Below are 23,620 nucleotides of genomic sequence, written 5' to 3'. Positions count from 1 at the left end.
ATGAACAATGAAGTGAGTCATTAATGAATGTCAAGGCCAACATGGCTCATATTTTTGCAGTGTAAGGTGACAAAGAAGGCCACAGCGCCGTAATTGGCGCTGCTCTAAAATTCCAATTTATGTCAGCGATAAATCACAAAATAATAGCCAGAAGGGAGCACATTCCTGCAAGTGTCCAGCTATTAGAGCGCAGGTCATGACTTGGATGCCACAAACATGCACACGCAACAACTTGTCAGTCAGCCAAACGAGCCCAGGAGGGAAAAAGAAGCAAAAACAGCCGATTCTGACTTGAATATATGTAAGTGAGCAGCACTCTGTTCCTATAGCAACATGTACTACTCTCGCTGTCATAAATACACACAGGACAAGCTGCGGAATGCTTTATGAACATGTGGACTCCATGAAGATGATGAATTTGGTTTGAAAGGTCGTGAGCTGCAGTTCCCGAATGCATTTTTAGAATTGACATTTGTTTGTTTCCTTTTTTTCGCTCTCTCACTCTCAAATGAAAGCCATGAAAAAAATAACCTTAGCTGTGATCTGTGCTATGAGATCGTTTTGTTATGGAATTGATTTGCCAGGCGGACGGCACATGACAATGTTAAAACCTCTGCTCGGTTTGTGGTAGCCTTTTGAGGAGGCGGACCTCTCTCAGCACCGGAAGATGCGAGCGGGTCACTGCACCGCATACTGATAAGGAACGAGCTGGACACCCGCAATAGCTGCTCAACTATGCAATATCAACAACATATCAAGGAAATTGTCTGACTTGATGCGTGAACTCATTAAAAAGCGCTGTGATAAATATTCATGCGGCCAATGTGTGGAGGTGGAAGACGTGTGTGTGCGTTGTTCGGAAGGAGCCACTCAAGCAGCCCCCACAGTGAATCAGAGCAGCCACAGCCTTCAAGCACACATTCAGCGAGACTCCACGACCAATCTACTTTCATTACGCCGTCTGCTTCCAAAAAAGAGAGTGCACTGAAGCTGCCATCACTCTCTTCCTTTCCAATTCCTTTCATTTTAATTCTATTTAGCCTCTTCGCTCTCTAGTTTATCATTTTGTCTGTTTGAACAAAGCTTCCTCTCAATTCTGCTACTTATCTACCTCCTGCATTCACACACTTTCATCACCCTCTCCTTATTACATGTTAAGTGTTGACTTTTTTGTCCAGGCTGGTATTTACATAAAAACTGGAGGTTGGCAATTGTTCACATTTATTAACATGTTTGATACAAAGGAGGACAGCAGACACTATTTTTGCATATATCTGTGTGAATAATGTGGCGTGCTGTTTTGCTTTTGTTTCTCCTTTAATTGAAATGATGTCACGCTGAGAGAATCCTGCATCAACATCTGTGAAGTGTGAAGGACCGAGTTAAACAAGCATACTCCAGGCTACTTGTAGGTACAGAGTATAATTCAATTGGTAATGCAACCACATGATTTATAGGTGAGCAGGAGAAATCTAGTGGTGGATCTAACGAGTGCTCACAACCTTTAATAGCTCAAATCTCATATTGAATAAAATGTAATGATACACACCTGAGTTTGGTGTGGAAGAACTAAAGTCGGTAAGTTTAAGTGGAAGTCGACCCATTTTTTTATTTTTTTTTTTGACAATAACATGTTGTATGCAGCCCCACTGGTCTAAATATGTTATTTTGTTTGCCCTGTGTTAGTGGAATATGAGTAGAGCAGCAAAATCCAGCCGTTTTTATCATTCTCAGAATGGCGGCCATTTTGCCACTCGCTGTCAACTGTAGATGACATCACTGTTGGTGTCTCAGGTAACAACCAATCACAGCGCAGCTTCAGAAAACAGGTCAGTTGTAATTGGTCGTTGCCTGAGCCCTGAGCAATTGTGATGTCATCTTCAGTTGACAGCAAATGGCAAAATGGCCGCCCCCTGAGATGGGTAAAAATGGCTGGATTTTGCTGCATAACTCATATTCCGCAAATGTAATATTCAACATAATGTCATGTTTAGACTAGTGAGGTCACATATAACATATAATTGTCAAAAAATGTCTAAGGTTGACTTCCACTTTAAAACACTTGCTCATGTCTTCGTAATCCAAATTTGTAACATGTACACAAAAGCCACCCGTGATGGACATATTCCTGTCCTGACTGCTGTGTCATGTCTATTCATATGACATGATTACTAAAAGCATTCCATTTACAGATGCTGATGGCTGTTATGTGAAATAATTATGGTACAAGGAAAGAAACGGGAGCATTGTGGGTTCTTGTGGCATCGGGTCTACAATTACACCTCTGCACTCATTCCCTACTTATTTTATAAATTGAAGAGCTCCGTTCATACTATAGTGAGTTCAAGAAATCTACTTTTATCAAGATATAATAATGCGGAGGAAATCTCTCATCAAAGGAATATTATTGATTTTAGAGTTTGGAATTATGGCAAAGATTCTGGTTTAGACTGGTTTAATAATAAAATGATGGTGCATTCTGCATGAACATTAGTTTGGGTATAGGAAAAAAAATATTCAACTCAAATGGCCATACTTCTGTTAGTTGCCAAAGTTTATGCTGCATTTGATCCTAATCAACTTGATTTAGGAATTTTGGTGGGATTTATCCTAAGCCTTTGACACTGTTGATTAAAATATTTTACTTCAGAAAATGTTACATTATGGGGTTTTTTCAACTACACATACATGGTTTATAAATTATATTCAATAATGAATATATGCATGATAAACAACAGTTTGTGTGCATAAATGGATAGTCTGATTGTGTCACCCTTGACCTAGATAATAATCAAAATTGTTTATATTGAACAAATTATCCTTCAATGGGAATAAATCAGTTAACTTTTTATTACTGGTATATTTAAATAAAAACAATACTGGAGTCATGATTGATGAGTGTTTCAGTTGGAAAAGCCATATTCAACATATTAGTAATAAAATATCCAAGTCTATTGGTGTTATTTGTAAATTACAAAGTATATTAATTCAGGGCTGTCTTTTACTAAAATATCATATGGGGTTAGCACAAATCTTTCTAACCTTCAAAAGCTCTTTGTCCTGCAAAAATGATTTTGCAGGACAAAGAGCGCCCCTCTTTAAATAGTGAATAGGTTTTACACAAATGAATATAGAATCTGCATGTTTATTTACACCGTCTTGTTTCCGCCTTTTAGAGGGTTTTTCCCTGTTTTTTTTTTCAATTCAACAAAGACATTTGTAATTTCAATAAAATATATGCAAATCAGTTTCTGATCTTACCTGCACAGAAATTATTCCATTATTACTGGTATTGTTGTTTGTTTGTTTGTTTTGTCCATGTGCAAAAAATAAATAAATAAAATCAAAAACTGCACCGCTTCACACTGAGAGCTGTTTCTAATCTTTTGGTTACAGTATTTAGCTACATTGGAGTGTCAAAATATGAGCATCTCTCAATATTATGCAGTGCAGTTCTCCACCAATGCACACTACTGCACACTGCATCCTTGAGATTTATATCTGTTTGGCTGTGTCAATCAAAACTGAGCACCGTTGTATTTGTAAACACATATTTCTTTAATACAGCTGTTTTATTGCGGCTCATAGCATCTGCTGATGGACATAGTTTTGGAACCAGTGACTGAATATGTGTTACATGATGTTTGTTGAGTGTCTGTGTCAGCCAGTCTAGGCTTTTTCAACTTCCATACATCTCATATAGTGATAATGAAAAGTCTACACATCCCTTTCAAATGCCAGATTTTTTTCTTATAAAAATGAGACCAATAGGAATTATTTCAAAACATTCTTTAAATCATTAAAGTAACCTATAAACTTAATTGAAGGTGAGATCTGTTCAAGAGAGGAAGTAAATATATATATATATATATATATATATATATATATATACATACATGGTTTCTCTCTCTCTCTCTCTCTCTCTGCTAACACTGACACTGATATTTGTAACTGTTAATAGTTCTCTCCAACTTGACTAAAACCCAGTTCCAGCTAAGGATACACAGTCACATACATGTGACATATGAAAGAGCCGAAAATTGTTGTCACATGTAGTAAACATCCTATACTTGCCAGAAATTCCTAACGCACCTTATAATGTTGCTTGCTGTCTGCCTCTCGGTGCCCTCCCTGACCTTTTTTTTTTCTGTCCATTTTGATCCAGTTACAGTTTTGGTGAAGTCACTGTTGTGTCTTATTTTTCCAACCTGATGATGACAGTTGTTACTGTGTACTGTGTAATGCCTTTGAAAATGCGTGTGTTCTTCTCTTGACTGATACTTTTGAAGAATGACTGACTGGCTACTGACTACTGCCTCCCACGTAAGGAGTTTGAATGGGATTGGTTAATCCTGAACACAGCCACATCCACAGTTATAAGAGGGTGCGCACAATTATCTCCGTTGTTTATTTTTACTTAACTTCTTTTTTTTCATATAGATTTACAGGTTAGTGGTCACATCAATGGTAGAAAAAGATTTGAAATGATTTCTCTTGGTCTCATATCACAAAAATCCGGCACTGGAACATGGGTGTGTAGACTTTTTATATCTGCATGCATAGAAGGGGGCTCTATCTGGACACCATCAGAGGAGTCCTCAAGAGCGGACCACAAAGTTCATCCTGGGCCCCAGGCAACGTTTAGTTCCATTGTTTACACCTGAAGTGTAAAAATCCCATAAATGTTAACCTAAGAACACTTTCAAAGAGCCCATTTAACAAAAGACTAATAGGGCTCTACTTCTACAGACAGATGTTGAAACCACCCCGCTTAGCGGCAGGTCACCTGCTCAATTCCCTCCATGGCTGAACCAATTCACTCTTCTAAATCTCTTTTCTTTATCAAACTGCCCTCTATGCTGCTGTGACCCTCCCAAGATAAAGCAGCACCTCTTCAACAAACCTGCCGCCTTGATAATATTTTACACCACCCGGCTTTACCATACACTTTATTGTAAGTAAGTAAAGCCACTTTCTAAGATTACCGTGCTGCGGATAAATCCTCTGCAAGGCAATTCAGCCCTTGGTGGTCTCATCGTATGTCAGCAAGTTTCACTACAGGGACCTTAGTTTGGGCAGACTCCTTTAACTGAAGGAAGCTTGATTTCTGTGAAGAAGTAGAGTTTCGTTTAGTTCACTTCACATACACAGTGCTGGTTTTGTATTTTACAGGGTACCAAAATACACTATCTGTATGTCATACTCTTTGGTGTATGAAGCACCGTGTGCAACAAAAGGAATGGATTGCGAAGGAGCACACGTGATCTCAAAGTAGCCTAAAGCAGATATTGTGAGTTCTTCTACTTTTAGCATTTTGGTTCTGATGCCAACTGCCGTATTTCAAAGTGTTCACCTGTGGTAGTGTTTGCTCGTGTGTGAGCTGGCCACTCTGACTAACTGTCTCTTTGTGTATCACAGTGGCTGCGGCCTGACCAACTGGAAAAGCAAGCCGTCTGATCTCGTCTCAAATATAAGGCTGCTGCTTTTTCTCTGGAGGTGATCATGCCTGTCGGGACTGAGCGTTGGGCGGGATTAAATCCATTTGAGAGACCCGCTTAGATGTCATTATCCCTTCGGGGAGTCCGATTATCATCCCAGTGCCGGGAGACTCTTGAAACAGCCACGGAGAGCGGCTGCAACGACAGCTGCGGCATCCTTACGTCATCAAGAAAATCGTGATGATCATGCGAGAACAAGAATGGTGTAGCGCAAACCTCTGACAGTGAAGGCCAAGCCCCTGCAGCTTCTAATCACAGTCTGGCTCAAGAATACCTGGGACTAATTGAAATGTGTAAAATTAGCCAGAGAAGTGACAGGTGAAAATGAAACTCATCAGTCAATATTCAGCCACAGAGGAGAATGAAGAGATCGCTATCCTCTGGTGTGTCAGCCCCGTTGGTGCGAATATATGATCTGTTATCGATCATGGGTGTGCAGCTTTACGTGACTTTTTTTTTTTTAAATGACATTTATTACATTTTAAGGGCGGCACGGTGGTTGACTGGTTAGCACGTCCGCCTCCCAGTGCAGAGGACGTGAGATCGAGTCCGGGCTTCGGCCTTCCTGGGTGGAGTTTGCATGTTCTCCCCGTGCTTGCGTGGGTTTTCTCCGGGTGCTCCGGTTTCCTCCCACATTCCAAAGACATGCATGGCAGGTTGTTTGGACACTCCAAATTGTCCATAGGTGTGATTGTGAGTATGGTTGTTTGTCTCTGTGTGCCCTGCGATTGGCTGGCAACCAGTTCAGGGTGTACCCCGCCTACTGCCCGGAGCCAGCTGGGATAGGCTCCAGCGACCCTTGTGAGGACAAGCGGTTAGGAAAATGGATGGATGGATTTATTACATTTTATGTAACATTGTGCGCTTGATCAATTAATAACTAGGGGTGCCAAAATTAGTGCGTGAGTTTATTAGTAAATTTTACTACTTGGAAAGCCTGTACATCAATGGACAGTCTATTATATGTTGTTATTTTTGGAAGTGTCTCCATAGAAAGCTTTTCCTTTCTCCTTTGTGTTGGATTGCGCTGTCAGACGCGTAGACATTGCAGTAGCGGATTAGGCCATGTTCTGGCTCGAGTTGTGTTGCATCAAAATCAAAGGCAAGAGACGCTGACTCGGACTTGAAGTGATCGCATTCAACTCTTGTCCTTAAAGACAACTGCTTCAGTTGAGCATCCCCCACAGACACACAATCGGGTAAATACCTTGCTGCACAGCCTTGTTGTTTCTCACTAAAACACTTACAAACCTACTAATCCAAAAAGATGGGATCGTGGTGCCAAAAATAACAGCTCGGAATGAGATGGATGGAGGAGGGTAGATTATTGTGGCTCTAATCTGTGAAAAGCTGACAGTAAAACACATTTAAAGTGATTACTGCGCTTTTATTGTCACGAGGGTCACTCCCTCTTCCTGCCCTGAGCCTTACCTGTGAACACACAATGCACATTCCATGCGTTATGTACAGCACGGGCCGGTGCACCTGTGGGCAAGGTGAGCGATGTGCAAGCGAGCAAGCGAGCGAGCGAGGGAAAAATAAATAAAAGTGAGCACGGTTGAGAAAGAGGAGGGCGAGGGGAGAGAGGGATTTTGGTGCTAAAACCACAAATCATTGACAAGATTAAGCGCCTCTTCAGGAGGTGGTGTAAATAGAAGCATGTCCCTGGGAGAGAGACCAACCTTATCTTCCTCACTGGTGTCAAAACATTTCTCAATCTGAAGGTTTGAATATATTTATGTCTGCAAGAGAGTTGATATGCAAAAAGGAACGCTTTCTAGTAGGGAGTACACGCCTCCCGAGACCAGAACAAACTGTTTTGATTCTGTTATGACCTCAGGCTTGACTGAGGTGCGTGGACCAGGATGTTGATCACACATAACACTCGGTCGTCTCGGTCCCTCAGACGCACAACCAGCATGTTGCCAAACAGCTGCAGGCGGCTTCATCTGTTCAACAGCTGTCACGTCAATGGAAAGAATGAGGAATTGCTCCAAAAGATGACTGTGTGCTCAGTAAATGAGCTCAGTGAGTCCCACACTGTCCCGTGTCCTTTGGGAGCAACGTTGGACAGCATTCAGGCTCACTGGGCAGCACTAGAACAGTTCTGTGCCCGCTTGTTACTCAGCTGGTGGCAAATCCAATATCAAACATGTCGCCCCGCATCACGCACAGTTGAAACAAGCCATCTCACCATGATATCCTTAATTGTCATCATACATAAAGCTTGCCACAGCACAGTTTGGAGTGGAAGTCCATTCAGCAACAAAAATTGTTACATAATAGCAAAGCGCAAAGTAACCTGCCAATAAATTCAACACAAAGGCAACACGCAGAGTGAACAAACAAGAACAACAAAGTACATTGAACATTTCATGTACCCACTTGTTGCCATTTGGCTGTTCGTTAAACAACACGCTCTGTTTGGGAAAAGGTACATTTTGTATCATTTTGTAAAATGTCACGTAAGGGGACGTGCAACAGGGGCTGTTACCATGGACACAAAATGCTTTGGAGTGCCAGGCTTCAGAAGAGGAAAACAATCAAAAGAAGTAGTACATAAACAACGACAAGTTGCAACAAATATCTGTCATTATCAGCTTCCTCGCTTCTCCCTCCACCGCATATGCTCTCTTCCATTGGCATAGTGAGCGATATGGCGTCTCTGAGGTCCAGATAACATTTTTACCCTTTTAGATTGAACTTTGGAGTGCGTCTGTTTCCAAATGGTTTTCATTCTACAAACAAATAAAATGCTGTTACATACTCTCACCCCGGGATTACACCGCATGCGTGTGCGTTGCGTCCCCGCTTCGCTGCGTCTTGTCTGCGTGCTCCGGACACGTCAATTTTATGGACAAAACTCACCGGCTGGATGGTTGGATGAAGAGACAGACAGACAGACAGACTAAAATACAAAAGTAGTCTACTCAGATTCTTTCCCCATATTTTGAATCCATGCTATGATATTGATGAAATAGCATAGCATCTTGTATGTAATTAGCGTTTCAATTCAGCTGCAGTGAATGCTCATCAGTGGTATTACAATCAGACATGAGTCCGTCCACAACAAGTGAATATAATTTTCTTATGAATAGTCATAAAAACGCAAATAGAACCCGTTGATGGCATCGAATGGGGGCGGGGGTAATCTGACTTCAACTCAGGTCAGGACTCCTCCGGAGCTCGCTCTATGCCTGTCACCATGGCGACGTAGAGGACTCCATTTACGGCGCTACGGTCGTCAGAGTGAATCACTCTGGAAGCTTCAATTAGCAGTGCGTTATCATTCATGAGTTTGATTGTGCAGAGCAGTAAATTTGCATTGCACTTAGTCCTTTACTCCACGCGCCTTTTCCCTGCTATATCGCGGTTATCGTTATACAGTACTGTGGTTTTACAGGATACTTACTGTATTGCATGTGGGAAAGGAAAAGCTACAGTCTGTTTATTGAACACCAGGAGAGTAGCAAAGCACAATCAACACTAATGCAATAGCTGCTATTAGCCACAGCTTTTACCCGGACACGCAGACGCAGATTCACCACATATATGACACCAGTACAGGATTTTCTAGGGGTGTGAATTGCCTAGTACATGGCGATTCGATTCGTATCACGATTCATAGGTCGCGATTCGATTCGATACCGATTAATCCAGACAGATGCGGGGGGGGGGGGGAAATCATTATTGCGCTTTTTTTTTTTTACTCAAATTTAGAAAATACTAATCAGTAAACTTGTTCATGTACACTGTGAGATTTGTATGAAAATGTGTTTATTTATCTGAAAATTCAGGCTTATAACTGAGCCACTGCATTTAACAAACAGGTTGCAGTCTGTTTCATGTTTGAACAGCACTGAAATAAAATATTAAGACTTAATGTTCCATTAATATAACATTCTTCCATGCTTAATGTGTGAATCCTAACCCGAAGTAAGACGTTTTGTTGAATATTCCCATTAAAAAAATGGATGTTTAAAAATCAATTCGGCCGCATATCGAATCGATTCGAGAATTGTGCGCTGTAATATTGCGATATATTGCCTAATTGATTTTTTTTCTAACACCCCTAGTATTTTCTATACCTTTTATGCTTGTTTGTGTTCAAATATTTTACGTTTAAAAGTGTGTAACTGGGACTGGTGAAACTATTTTTTATTTTTTATTTTAATATGGTCTCTCTATTTTGTGGCTTTTAAGTCATTGTGAGTGGATCTGTAACATATCCCATGGCCTGGATCGTCCCCATGTTTCTCCAGTGTCAACTGTACTAACCAGACATACAAAGGCCTTTAATAAACAATAAAGGAATGAGGCGTGTTGTTGGTACTCGTCCGAGAAGCTTTTAAGACACACAGTTTGTGTGGTATAAATATATTCCGAGATGAGGGTATTACTCATTGCATTTGACAGTATAGAGCTGCCACTGTTGCTGCCTGGAGACAGTGAAGAGTGGAAACGCAGAACCGCGTCCGCTGTTACCTCAGCTGCCTTTCCTGCTTTCGTGAATACAATGGAAAATGAGGTTTTCTCAGAACAGGTCCTGTTCTCAATCGTAATGCTGCTCTCACACTTTCGACTGGATGATGCAAGCCGACAACGCATATCAGCAGTGATAATTAAAGGAGTGGCAGCATGTAGTGGTGTGTTTGGCTCCTCCTGGCTGTTTTATGTGATCTAATGCTGTTGACCCCAGTGGCGCCGCACTCTGTATTTTGAGTTATTATATTTATGCAATCGCTAAGCTTTCTGGCTATTTCACAATGCTGTCAACCTTCGGCAGCTGTGCATGGCCAAAGCTGTGAACTGCTGCTGTGAACATTCTCCATTTCTGAAAATTGAACAGGGAATGCCAGAGAGAAGCAGGCAGAGCGAGACAGAGAAGGGAAGCTTCAGAGAGGAGGTATATTTTATTCAGTGGCAGCAGAGTACAATTCATAATCAAGGCGGCCCTGATTCACAGTTTTAATTAAAAAGTAGCCTCATAGTGCCGTCTTGATTTACGAAGACCCCACCGCAGGATCCTATCCGCCACATCAAGTGAGTCCACAGGGGGGAAAGGGGACGAGGACGGGAGCAGAAGGTATGCTATAGCCTCCACGCGGAGGGGAAATGTCTCGTTTCTCACAGCAAGATGGTTGCTACTGTGGGCGGATAACTCAGTGCGAGTGTGTCAGAGTGTGCACGCAAGCGTATGTGGGGGGTCCGACTAAATCAACATGACCTATCTTATTGGTTCGTTTCAACATCAACCAATTTTTGTATTTCATTTATGTTTTTTTGTGTTTTGGGGGTGCTAAGGGAGCCAACCCGTTTTTCGGGGTAAATGCATATTGGGGGTTTATCAATGTTTTTGGAAGAATTGAAAACAATAATGATAACTAGAAAAATTCCCGCGGAAATTTTGAATGGGACTGCTGACTCTTGTAAATGAGCTGAACAGTTTAAAATTTAAACGACTGGAATCGGTCAAGAAATGTGGAAGTTAACCATAATCAACATAAACTAAAAGTATCTTACTGTCTCTTTAAGAAAAATGCAAATTCACGCACACACATTTGACTTTGAGACGTCACGCACCCACATTCCATTGATATTGTATGAGAGACGCACACCGACGCACACCGAACAAAAGCCTCTCACGACTTAACGGTTCAAGATGCAGATTCAAGAAATGGCTCGTTAGAACGGCAAGGGTTTGGGGAACGCGAGCATGTTGTCACTTTTTTAATCTGATGAAAAATGACCAAATGAGAGCAGGTTGAAAACTTATGATTTATCCAAAATGAAGAGGAAAAAGGAGGCGAATTTAACATGGAAAAGATAGGCGAGTTAGTCCGACTTCTCCTCGCTTAAAGTGGAAATAAAGGTAGTAAATGACACCTTAGCCAAATAAAAGTTAATTTGTCTGAAAGAAGAGACTTGTCACTACAAAATATGAGAATTTGATGTCTAGTGAGCAAATATTGTGGCCATGGTGACGAGTTGAAGTGAAACTTTTGGAAATAGAAGTAGACTTTTTTGTTCCCGCCACTAAAAGGCTAATTGCTCAATTGAGGGTGTTAGAAGGCTATTTCACTCACTGTCTTTGAACCCGCACTGGGGGGAGAGCTTTCATTCCTTAAAAAAGATTTCGACACTGAGCTAAAGATGGGAAAAATTGCTACAAAATGAGCTAAAATTCATATCGGTCGGTTAATGTATGCGCACGCAGCGTGTCTTGGAAAAAGGTGCTTGATCTGTAATTTGTTCCCCCTTTCTCCATTCATTTCCTATGGGACTTTTTTGGGAATTGCGTCGCCATGGTAACTCGGAATTCCTAGAAAAATAATGCCGCACCGAGTCAGATCGAGCCGCATCGTTTGATACCTCATTTGTCCCGGTGCGATCTACGGTATGGGCTGCATTTTTGCGGAAAAATCTGGGGATTTTCTAGGATGGAGTGTAATATGTGCTGCTTTCAGCAGTCCCATAATAATATATCTGGGTTATTTTTTGGACACATTTGGCCAAATCTTTCCAATTAATTATATTGAACGTCAATTATACATGATTGTTTGCTATCCACAGTCCGGCACTTTTTTTGGTCCATATTTAAAATATCATTTTTGTCATACATCTGGTTAGGAAGTTCACCTTCCATCATTTAAGTTGTAGAACTCCATTGCATCACACTGAGAGGGGTGTCTAATATTTTGGGTCAAACTATATATGACACCACTCAATAAGAGCAGTGTGGTTATTACATTGAAAAAAAAAGTCTGTACTTCACTGTAAACTACAACCATAAAAATAAAGAATGACATTTATTTCTCGTCTGATAATATCAATCACCACTGAGCATTTATTTTCTTTGAGTTACATACTAAGCGATTAGCCCCAGAAATAGTCCAATCTCACATGAACATTTTATGATGCTTCACTTTGACCTGTGACTTGGGAGGAAAAAAGGGAGGAAATTAATACAGCATCGATATTGCCTTTAAAATATTATGACTTGTAGAAAATGGCCAGCGCTGCAACTTTTTGCCTGGGCTGATGGAATTTGCTTTGGTCTGACAGTAATGTTAAGTTCATGTCTGCCTCTGCCATTAGAGAATCCCTTGATACAGACATATCTTAATTAAAAATGTGTGTGTGTGTGTGTGTGTGTGTGCGTGCGTGCGTGCGTGCGTGCGTGCGTGCGTGCGTGCGCGCGCTCGAGAGAGGGAGCAAGAGACTGAAAGAACATGGCAAAAAAAAGCAAATGGGTTGCAAGAGATGACGTCGAAGGAAATAAAAGAGAATTGACAAAACAGATAAACGAAAAAGTAGAATATGTATGTATATGAGCGTTTGATCGAATAAAATGTATTTATATATTTATTAGGAGGTGCTTTAATGCGAACTCTTTCAATTTCAACGATCTCTTGGCATTTTAGCATTTTAGCCAAGAATGAGGAACTTCAAATGGAATTCACCTTACACCCAGTTTTCAGATTGCTCATGGGCCTAGTTTGCAGATATGTTTCTATTAGGACAGCACTGTAGCGTCGTGGTTCGATGGGGCTCAAATCTTGACTCTGGTTATTTGTCTATATGTGTCCTGCAACTGATTTGCAAGCAATCGTGTAAAGTAGTAACAAACGCCGCAGATGGTATGGAGGGGTATTATTTCTCACGCATGTGCAAGAGGTATTTAATAGCGTGACATGCCGATAGTCAGACCGGCGCCACAGGCGGTAGGTGTCGGTCACGTTTAAGCATAGATCAGTGCTGATATTTGGCATTTTGACAAATATCGGTATCTGCCTTTCATACAAATCTGAAGGCCGATAAAGCTGGTTTCTCACTAAGCGATGAATGCCTGCAGAAACAGAAATTTTGGGGATTTCATCAGAGTTCGTAAAATTGCAAAAGGTTGCGAAGATGTTCAGTTTTCACTTGTCGCAAAGAAATTCTGAACTGTCTGCGAAGATCTTTGAAAACCTTTTACAAACCCTGACGAAAGCCCAAAATTCACTTGTTCACATCCATTTGATGCTGTGCGTCCATTGGACGGAAAAAAGCCCAGCATTTATCCAATGACCGTCCGCGTTTTGTGCAGTGGAACAACCCACTCTACGAAGAAGTGTCTGACTGAGTAAATAAATAAAGTGTGGTGGATGAATGAGAAGGAAGTTGTATTATTTATTTGTGATAAGCAGCTGATTCTGAGCAAAATATGAAGGTATTCTAGCTCATAATGAATTGTACACACAGCAGTGCATATTTCATCGCTTTCTTTTTTCAGTGGGAGGGGCATATAAGGGAATGCAGCTTCCCTTGCAGTCTTAGAGCAATAAACCACTGGTTGACATGTTGGAAAGCTATAAGGAGCTATTTACTTGCTTAACTTAACACATGCTGATGACTGTGGAAGCTACATGCAATTTTTGTTATAATTGGAAAACAACGCTCCCCATTCTCTAGATGCTTAAAATAAAAAAAAAATAAAAAAGTTGTTTTAATGGCCTTTTGATGCTAATATTTTCTCTTTTACTGCAAATAAATATTGGTTTAAATGATCAGTTATCGGCTTCCTTGACTACTAATAATCAGTCTGGATATTGGACCAGAAAAAAATCATATCGGTCTGTTACTAGTCTTTTTGGATTGGTGTATAGCGGCCTTAGTTAGCCTCTCACCCAAAGTCAGCCGGCTCCAGCTCTCCAGTTGCCCAAATGAGCACAAAAGCTATCGAATACAATATTCTGGTTACCTCATTTAGCTACATGAGAGGGTAAGAATAAGAGAAACCCTCTCAGTATGATCCAGTGCACTAGTAACGCATTAAAATTGGAAAAGCAGACACATCGGGTCAGCCAACATCTCGTTTAGCAGACAGCTTTTTAAATGTTGCTTTTAAGAGTGAATGCGAACTTACTAAAATTCCAAACACTTTCCAGATGGCCGCAGCGTTTCCACACACCACCGTCAGCAGTAAGTTCTGTGTAGCTAACACATGACTCACTCACAGAAGTGAGAAAAAGGATAAGTCATATGCTGCGCATAAATGCACACTTTGCAAGAACTAACACCTCACAGAGTAACAGAAGGACACCGTATCTTAATGTGCCCCTGAAGATTTGCCTACTGCAGAAAGCACATCAGGCTTTTGGGCAGCAAATTCTCATGTAGTCAGAGGTCAACTTGTGCTGATGGCTATTAGTGTAGAATTCAAGTGAACCTAACATCAAATACTGTATATTGCAGTCACGCTGTTAAAAGCTAGTTTACAATCTCGAATAAATTGTTTTCCCATGAGGTCACGCACCAGTGGACATGCCCCCGGCTACCATGTCCATGGTTCATGCATTGTGTTCCTTTGCTTTGATTTGTGTCTAAGAAAAGAAATATGGGGGCGTGGATTCAGTGGTAGAGTGGGCGTCTCGCAACGCAGAGATTGTGGGTTCGAACCCAGGCCAATTTGTGATTATCTTGAGCGAGATACTGAACCCCCATTTGCTCCTGCTTCGTCAGTGGGTGAATGAATAGTCGAAACGTAAAGCGTTTGAGGTGGAAGTGCTATATAAATGAAGTAACATTTACCATTCGATTTATCACCAAAATCAATAATGTCACATAATGGTGAATTACAGTGTGATGTCTGGCTCCAACAAAAGTGGGAGGAGGGACCAAGTGTATTTATTTATTTTTTGGAAAAATCATCAAAGATCAAGGGTGGCGTATAATAGAAAAATGAAGAAAATATGTCATATTGCATAGTTTACTGGTAGCCAGGGATTCTCAAAAAGGTGTACATTCATTCCAATACAGTTTGATGGGAAATGTCTAATGTTACAAATTGAATATATCAGCATTAAGATAGCAGGCTTTAGGGCAAAGTTATGTGGTTGTTTGACAGTAAACTTGAAATACGACCATACGAAAAAATAAAAATAATGTACACTTTGGTTTATTGAACATATGCAATGCAAAATATAAATGAAAGTGAAAGAAAGAAAATAATTATTAGTAAAGTCATAATTTACATGTTCAAAGGGAGTAAGAAGAAATCTTCTATAAAAACTCAAAAAACAAACACAAATTGGTCAACCAGTCTTTCAGTTTCAATTTGTTAAATTTAGAACAAATTTATTTTATATACTTTACTGTATATAATTTAAATACCATTTAGTTTGCATATTTATTTACTTACTATTTAATTTATTAAACAAGGCCATTGTTTTTCCTAAAAGTTACATTCTCTCTGGGTCCCATTTTAATTAGAGAGTTTATTCTCTTCATGAGAATTGTTGGAGACCATCCGCTTCTCTAGGTGCACCTGCGTGGTATCCACCTGACAGTAGACGAACCCAAGCACCCGCCATTCTCGGGTAAGTCCTACACAGAGTGGTAGCACGAGTGCTACGTCGACAAACAAGCATTCACGCTGACATTAACAACTATGAGCAAAACTCTTCAATGAACTAAACATGCATGTTTTTGGAATGTTGGAGGAAGCCGGTACAAGGTGTACCTAATGAAGTGTCTGAACCTTTTAGGCCTAAATATACACTATCCATGTTCTGCTTCATTCTTATCTCTGGTCAGGGTTTGCCAATTACCGCCCATAATCCATTAGTCACTAGCATTAATTTGAATAACTGTACCACAAATTGAATTGTGTGCACAGTACAGCACATTAACCTGTACTGTAGATGTCATATAACAAAGCAAGTAGCGAGGATGTTTTAAGGTTGACTGCCTCTCTACCCACCATTGACTATTATGAGCCCATTAAATGTATTCAAGAAAACCTCTCACTGACTCATTTGTTATCAAGCAGTCCAATTAAAAAATAATCACGTTGTCGTCATATGATGATAAAAATAGCATAATTGGCTTGCCCTGTTTTGGTTAATTCAACTTTATGATATGGCAAGCTCAGGGAGTAATTGTTCACCATTTTACAGTCGAAGAATTTGAAACCACTGGCATAATTGAGCTCGCTGACAAAAAGAAACACACTGTCAGGATGCTATCTAGGTGGAACATCAGTGAAATCTTCTAATATATGGTAGCTAATAACTATATATATATTTTTTTTTTTTGGGTGTTTGTGTTTGTGTTTGATAAACAGTGTTTGTTATTGTGCCTGTCCAAAGTGCTAATAATCTGAAATCTGTGTCATTTCCATTGTGTTTGTTTTGCCCAAAAAACTAAATTGGTTAATTTTGGTGCTGTTTCCACAAGGATTTTGATATGAAAAAATGCTTATATCGACATTGTGAAGCTCTTAAAACTAAAATAAAGTCCTCAGGTTGAAATTGTCACAAGCCGATTGAGAAGAAGAAACGAAATGTTGTCAAAAAAGCGTGGCACAAATGGCTGCACGTGTAGAGAGCATTATATGAAATCTCTTTAGAAATGCTGGTCAGTCGATTTCACAGCTGAAAAATCAGCCGCTTAAAACATTTCCATAAGTTGTGAATTTTTTCAAGAATCAATATGGGATGCAAAGTGAAAGGACTGATTGGATGCAATGACATGGTTGAATGGTCACGTGACATGAGAGCTGCATCCTCCACCCTCAACTGACAAACTTTGACAAAATCCATTATGGTTGTAGCTCCTATTTTTCTGCAACTAAACAGCATTTTATTATGTGTGGCAAAAAAGAGTGAGGCCATTTCTTTTTCTTGCTATTTAATTATGTTCTTCTCTGCGGCATTACCACATACTGTATCATAGGTGTTGACAGTTTGTGGACGAAGACCCACAGGGAGGCATTAGCTCCACACTGAGAGTTCTCCACTTAAACTCCTGGCGGGTATTTTTCCTTAACGCAATCCAATCAATAACTTTTGTATTATGCCCTGGCGGAACACCAGCTAAGTCCCGGGGAGGCTTTCAGGCGGGAGCGAGGCTGCGAGGCTGCGCGGTCGAGACAGCAGCGCGGAGGACGCTGCGGAGTTGGCTGTGCTCGGTCGAGGCCGCCCGAGCGAAGTGAGCATTAGCCGTGACATCTGAACGGCAGCGGGGCCAGCGGTCGCTTGCTGGCGCCCGGCTCGTCTCCTGCCCCCCTCGCACCAAATCGGGCACCCAGGGACGGCTGCGGGTCAGTGCCCATGCTTGACCGTTTCATCTTGGGCACATTACAAACAGCCTTCTCCTCTTCCCTTTTGCAGCACAGCCTATGATGCACAACCATCAAATCCCACGCCGGAGTGTGGATCGCGCCCCTCTTTCCAGAATACACTGATTCATTTGTCTAGAGCGGCTTTTATAACGGTGAAGAAAATGCTGCTTAGCGGTGCGGAGATGAAGAAAAATGCATTAGAACAGTACTTAGTTGCGCAGGCATTCATCAAATCGTGCATCCCAAATCCCTTACTATGACACTTCATTTAATTGCACTAAATTAAAAAGCTGCATCTGATCAATCAAAGATGAGCATAGTGCAGTTGAACAAGTAATCCTGTGCAAAAGCCAACACTGGCTGTCTTGTTTGAATCACCTTTTTTACACAGCACAGCAAATATTTTGTCACGATAAACCAGGAAATCTGAAGCGCTCTATTCCATTTAGGAGAAGTGGATTTCTATAAACTTTTTTTTTCACGTAACATATCTAATGATGATCTTAGACTTCAACACAGTCATGTATATAATCATCATTTTGGTTGCACAAACAGCACAGACGATAAAATGGATTTGCAAGTTATAGAAATATTCGTAATGAGTGAATATGACTGCTGAAACTTCTCATCATCAGCATAAACGAGGAAAAAACGACTGCATCAACTCTCTACTTTGCAAATTTAACAAACACAACAGTTGGATGTGCATTTACACGATTAAAATCATCCTTCCCCTCCTACAGCAAAACCTCTTTGATTGTCTGCACACATGGTCCTAAAGCACCAGGACAAGCTTTTTTTGTTGTTGCTTTTTTCCATTGTAGCAGAGCTAAGATGCTGACCTGTGGCATAAACACTCAAACAAATCATCACTCCATCTCCCCAAACTGAACAACACAATCTCCAAGCTAGGAGGAGGGCAGAGGAAAAGGTCTGCTGTAACAAGTAAAGCAGTGGTTCACAACCTTTTTTGTTTTGCGTTTCCCTGAGCTCTTCCGTCACTATGTACGTGCTGATGATGATCTAAAAGTAGGATGTTATTCGATGAAAATCATTTTATTTTCATCTTCTTTATTTGAACATGTAATTCTCAGGCATCATCTTCCCTTTAACTCAAATTAATATATAAAAATAATAAAGGTGGCTTTATGTATATATATATATATATATATATATATATAAAACGATTATAATACCTCAAAAATGTAACAAATTTTTGAATGAGTCACCTTTATGATGCCACAGTTGTGTGTGGGTGAGTGTGTGCCTTTCTTTGCGCCAAAATGAACAATATTACCGTATGACTCATGATGACAAAAACTTTTCTCTTTCTTGCGTTTTTTGTTTTGTTTGTTTGCTGTCAGTTGTGAAACTGTTTTACACTCACAAAAATATAAATATTGAAGCCTAACTTTTAAGATGTATGTTGTTGTTTTTCTTCATAACATATTCACATTTACTCTTTTTAGATAGTTTTAACAAACCTACCAAATAAACTTTATATGATACATATGGATTAGTCTAATAAAGCCTATTATTTGAAATGCATAATCCTCAGGTTTATGTACAGTATTTAGTATTAATAAAGTACAATTACAATTTTTTTTTTTTTTACGTTTTGGGATGTCTGCATTCAGTTTCATCCCAAAAACATAAAAATGTAAAAAAAAAAAAATGGGGGGTGTTTTTCACATAGCAGCGACGATATGCTATTTTTCATGTGTAGGCAACCTGATTATTGTGCAATTCAAACAATATACTTTATTTATTTTAAATAAATACTCTCGTTATTATTAATTTAGAGTCAATATACTTTATTAATACTAGATATATAAACCTGAGGATTATTATATTTCAAATAAATAGGCTTTATTAGACCAATACATATGTATCATATAAGGTTTATTTGGTAGCTTTGTGTTATAATTATGTATTAAAATAAAAGTCCTGCAGCATCCAAAGACATGCCAAGGAAAAGCAGACGCCACCATGTTGAAAGTGCTACGCTCAGCTAAAGATTGACTCTGCAGGCTGTTTTCCATGTGACTTATGTTCCTGCTCATCTACTGCAGACATGGATGAGTGAAGTTCTATTGATCTGCCATTTTGTAGCCCAATCAATGCCACACAAAGATCCCTTCCATGCTTGAAAGTCCAGCTCAAACATGTAATCTTACTGCCCAAATTTAATTAATATGGAGTGATAGTGTCACTTTATGATAAACAAGCAGCAGATAGTCACCCTCTATGATTGCATCGCCGCATCTCACACGCTCATTCAATTACAAAATAATTGAACATCAGTGTTGCCCAGATTGAGCAATATGATTGGAGTGCATTCCAGAGAAATGTGCCAGGCTGAGTTTTCAGTGCCTGAAAGTTTCTTTGAATAGTTATTGATTTAATTGATTTCTTTATTTTTTCTTAAATGATGACACAAATGTGACAGCAGCACATGTCACTGTGGCATCTTGTACTGCCCATCCCCGACAAACAACCGCTAAAACACCTCAATTTAGCTTTTTTCTATCCTTTTCCTCATATGAACTCCCTGGTCCTTGAATTATCTTCCATTTAGGAGGACATGAGAGAAAAATAGAGAGAAAAACAAGCTCTGTTTCTCTGAAAAACAAGAAAAAAGCATAAATGAAATATGATGTCTATTTTGAAAATGCTCTCAAAATCATCACATTCAGCATTAGAAGGCCACAATGGACTGCAGACAGTTCATCAAAAGATGACAAATACGCACAATAAATACTTTGCCTACGGTTATCATTCCATATAAAAATGGAGTATTTAAGGTATATTATTCAAACTGGATATGAATGATGACGCATAATTTGCTGTTAAGTGGATTCTGTAGAAAAATGAATCGCGCGCTTAGTTAATGAAGTGAATGACATGATGAAGTGACAAAATCCTATTACTGTTTCAGAACAGTTCAACATTTTTTAACATTGAGATCATTTTAACCATTTCTTTTGCACTTAGCTGTTTATTTGTTTCTTTTTAAATGAGAAAAATGGGTGAATTTGTGTGGAGCTCTGTTTGGACTGAAAAACTATTTAACAGCACACAGAGGCTAAATTATTGACTTGAACTGAATTATTTTGGTACCTTTGTTGTAAAGAAAGAAAAACCACAAGGGTCACTGAAATTTCAACTGCCAAAAATAATGTACTGAAAACAAACTAGTGAAAAAAAGACACTGCTGTTGAATTGTATTAAATAAGTAATAAAACTGGCCTCGATAAAAAAATATTTAAAAAAAGTTTGTTGCACCAACTTTTGAGGCAATCGCCGCAATCGAAATGATTATGTGGCTCTCAATGAGACTTGAGCACCCGTCAGCAGGTATTCAGCCTCTAGTCCTCATGAGCAAAAACTACCGTTCTCTTGCCTTCTCCAGCTACCATGCTTTAGCTCCTTCTGCACATCGCTGGCGTCGGGCTGAAAGCTTGTACCCGCAAAATAGTCACGTTTAAGGAGACCCCCAAAACGTCTTGCTCAATCATTAACATTACATCATCAAAGGCAGCAAGCCATTCTCAACACTTAAGATTGGTCCATAATTTGTAAAAAGCAACAGCCACATGTGAACGCGGACCAACAGTATTGATTTGTGAGGGGGAAAAAAGTGCAATTTAACAATATTATGTTCAATAGAATTTAGGGCAGGAGTCATCGGAGGTCACTTCAGATTAGTATGATGTTTAGTTCTTTGTCATTCTTTGTTTTGAGCCAAAGTATTTTTTTAAATAATTTTCTTGTGACTGAACGCAAGTTTTCTGACATTGAGCAGCACATTTCACTCCAGATTGCCTTCAGGCACTTCATGTCAGAATGAATAGCCTGCAGTATTTGTGTAATCTTCGGGATACAATTTTGGTTGTCTTCTATCAAAAGCATTTTCATAAGGATTGTAGTTTTATTCACATACTTTAGGTCTTGAGTACGTTAAAGAAATGCTTACGGAATACTGTATAAACCCGGTAGGGCCCTGAGGTGTGTAGACTTGGGTCAGTTAGTGGAGCCCAGAGTTCAAAGCAAACATGGTGAAGCAGCATTTAGGTTTAATGCTGCACAGAAATGGTGTAAATGCTTTTAAATTTAAGTTTTGAAAAGCATTTTTGAAACCATGTTTTTAAAATTGTTATTCTTGTATTGATCGGGCTTTTAGTAATTTTACTAAGCTACTTTTTATTTCCTTACTTTGCTTTGAAATGTCTTCAACTCTTTTGTTTGTAAATGCTTTGAAATGTTGTACTTTTAATTATGCGAAGGACGCCGAGTTACCTTGTGTATGAAATTAGCTATATAAGTAAAGCTGCCTTGCCTAATTGCAAAGTTCTGATCGTAGAATTGTTTCAGCCTCAGGTCCAAGCCACATTAGGGCAATCCATAGGGTAACATTGTTTGGGGACTGGATGATCAGACTGGACTAAATGGGCCTGTAAGCCTAAAATCCGACCATTAAAGCCATTTTTTCCCGCCGTAGAGTAACGAGGATGCCTGTGTTTATGCGACGCAACAGCGCAGTTAATTCATCTATATGGTAATGTTTCATGATGTTGTAGGCGAGGTGCAACGTCAGCATTAGCCGATGGAGCTGTGTGACTTTCAGCTAATGACAGAGGCACTTCATTACCGCGTCGTACCGTCCCCCTGCAGCTGGCCAAGGCAGACGATTAAGTAATAGGAGGAAGTGTGTTACGGCTGCATTGTTGGTGTGCCCGTTATGTGCGCAAACTCCAACAACTTACATCCCCCTTCTGTACAGGCTCAATTTCCTGTACATTAGAGCTGGTTAATAGTGCATGGGAGGACGCTAGAGAGGAGCATGTGGTGTAAAATGAATAAATAACTTCAAAAATAACAAGCCGTTTTCACAAAAGTGTAGCATCAAAGAAGGAGGGGATTAGCGTGTGAGGAAACGAAAGCAAAGCGCTGATGTAATAATGGTCACTTTTCAACTCAGTCGGCACAATTTGGTCCAGGGCAAAAAAAGAATGATGTCTTATCACACGAAACATAATGTTTCTTTCTTTTATGCTGCACATGAATCAGAGAACAAACACAGACAGTGGAAGGCCACTTAATGGCTGCACACTCAACAAATCCTTTAACTGCCTCATCAGTGGCGGAAGCGTCATGCAAATGAAGGCGATGGTCGATAGGTGCTTGATCAGGTGAAGTGGCATTGATCAAAGTGCACACGGCGCTAAAAACCCGGGATTAAACCACTCGTCTGGAAGTTCCACCTTGAACCTTGAGCCTAACCCTGAAGCAAACGGCGAGATAGAGAAGCAAGAAGGCTGTGGGGCTTCTAATCATCCATCACTGCGCTTTACAGTGGTGCAGACGTACAAACAAAGCGGAGAGATAAGAAGCGCTTGCTCGCGTACCGAGACGAGGCCGCGACACCTTTGCCATGCATTCGTTTTGCCTTACCTTGTGTTTTGCGGGCCAGATTCTCATCCCCTGGTCTCAGAAGTAGCATGATGGTGCAGCCTGGGCCTCCTCTCTGCCTCTCATAGCCTCAGACTGAGGGAGGCTGCACTACAATCAACACAAGAGAGGAGATGATTATTGATCCCTGGCAACTATCTTAAAAGCTCCATACTTGGGGCGATCAATATAACACAGATGGAATATAAACAAAGATGGTTTCTATACTAGAAAGCAAAATGCAGCCGAATTAGGGCTGAGCAATTAGTCGCATTCAAAGCGACATGGCAATGCGGTTGGATGCAATGTTAAAAAGGCAAAGGCTGACATTCTGAGGGGGGGAAAAAATGCTTCATTTTGATCGTTTAGCCCTACTGAGATCCAAAGCTCAGTACCAAAAATTCTACCTTTACAAACATAAATAGAGCAGCTCATGTATTGATATTATTATATTGTGCCTTATTTGTTTGCGTTTGGCTTCCCGTTAGGGGTGTCATCCTTTAACATCAAAGTAATCTTCCGCATCCTCCTATCTAAAACTAACTGCCCTCATGTCTTCCCTCAC

General features: G+C 40.1%; 1 protein-coding gene across 2 annotated transcripts in view; it reads right to left on the bottom strand.

The window, feature by feature from the left end:
• Positions 1 to 23,620, bottom strand: part of grin2ba (glutamate receptor, ionotropic, N-methyl D-aspartate 2B, genome duplicate a) — a 154,524-nt gene that overhangs the window by 114,264 nt on the left and 16,640 nt on the right. For both annotated transcript variants that reach the window (XM_077556601.1, XM_077556602.1), the window contains exon 3: positions 23,059 to 23,166. In XM_077556601.1, the coding sequence (XP_077412727.1) occupies positions 23,059 to 23,085 (27 nt within the window). In that variant the 5' untranslated portion in view covers positions 23,086 to 23,166. The remainder of the gene's footprint in view (positions 1 to 23,058; positions 23,167 to 23,620) is intronic.

Source organism: Vanacampus margaritifer, chromosome 2 (genome assembly GCF_051991255.1).
Source record: "Vanacampus margaritifer isolate UIUO_Vmar chromosome 2, RoL_Vmar_1.0, whole genome shotgun sequence".
NCBI lineage: Eukaryota > Metazoa > Chordata > Actinopteri > Syngnathiformes > Syngnathidae > Vanacampus > Vanacampus margaritifer.
The sequence above is the reverse complement of the archived record's forward strand: the minus strand, read 5'-3'. Positions and strand labels throughout refer to the sequence as shown.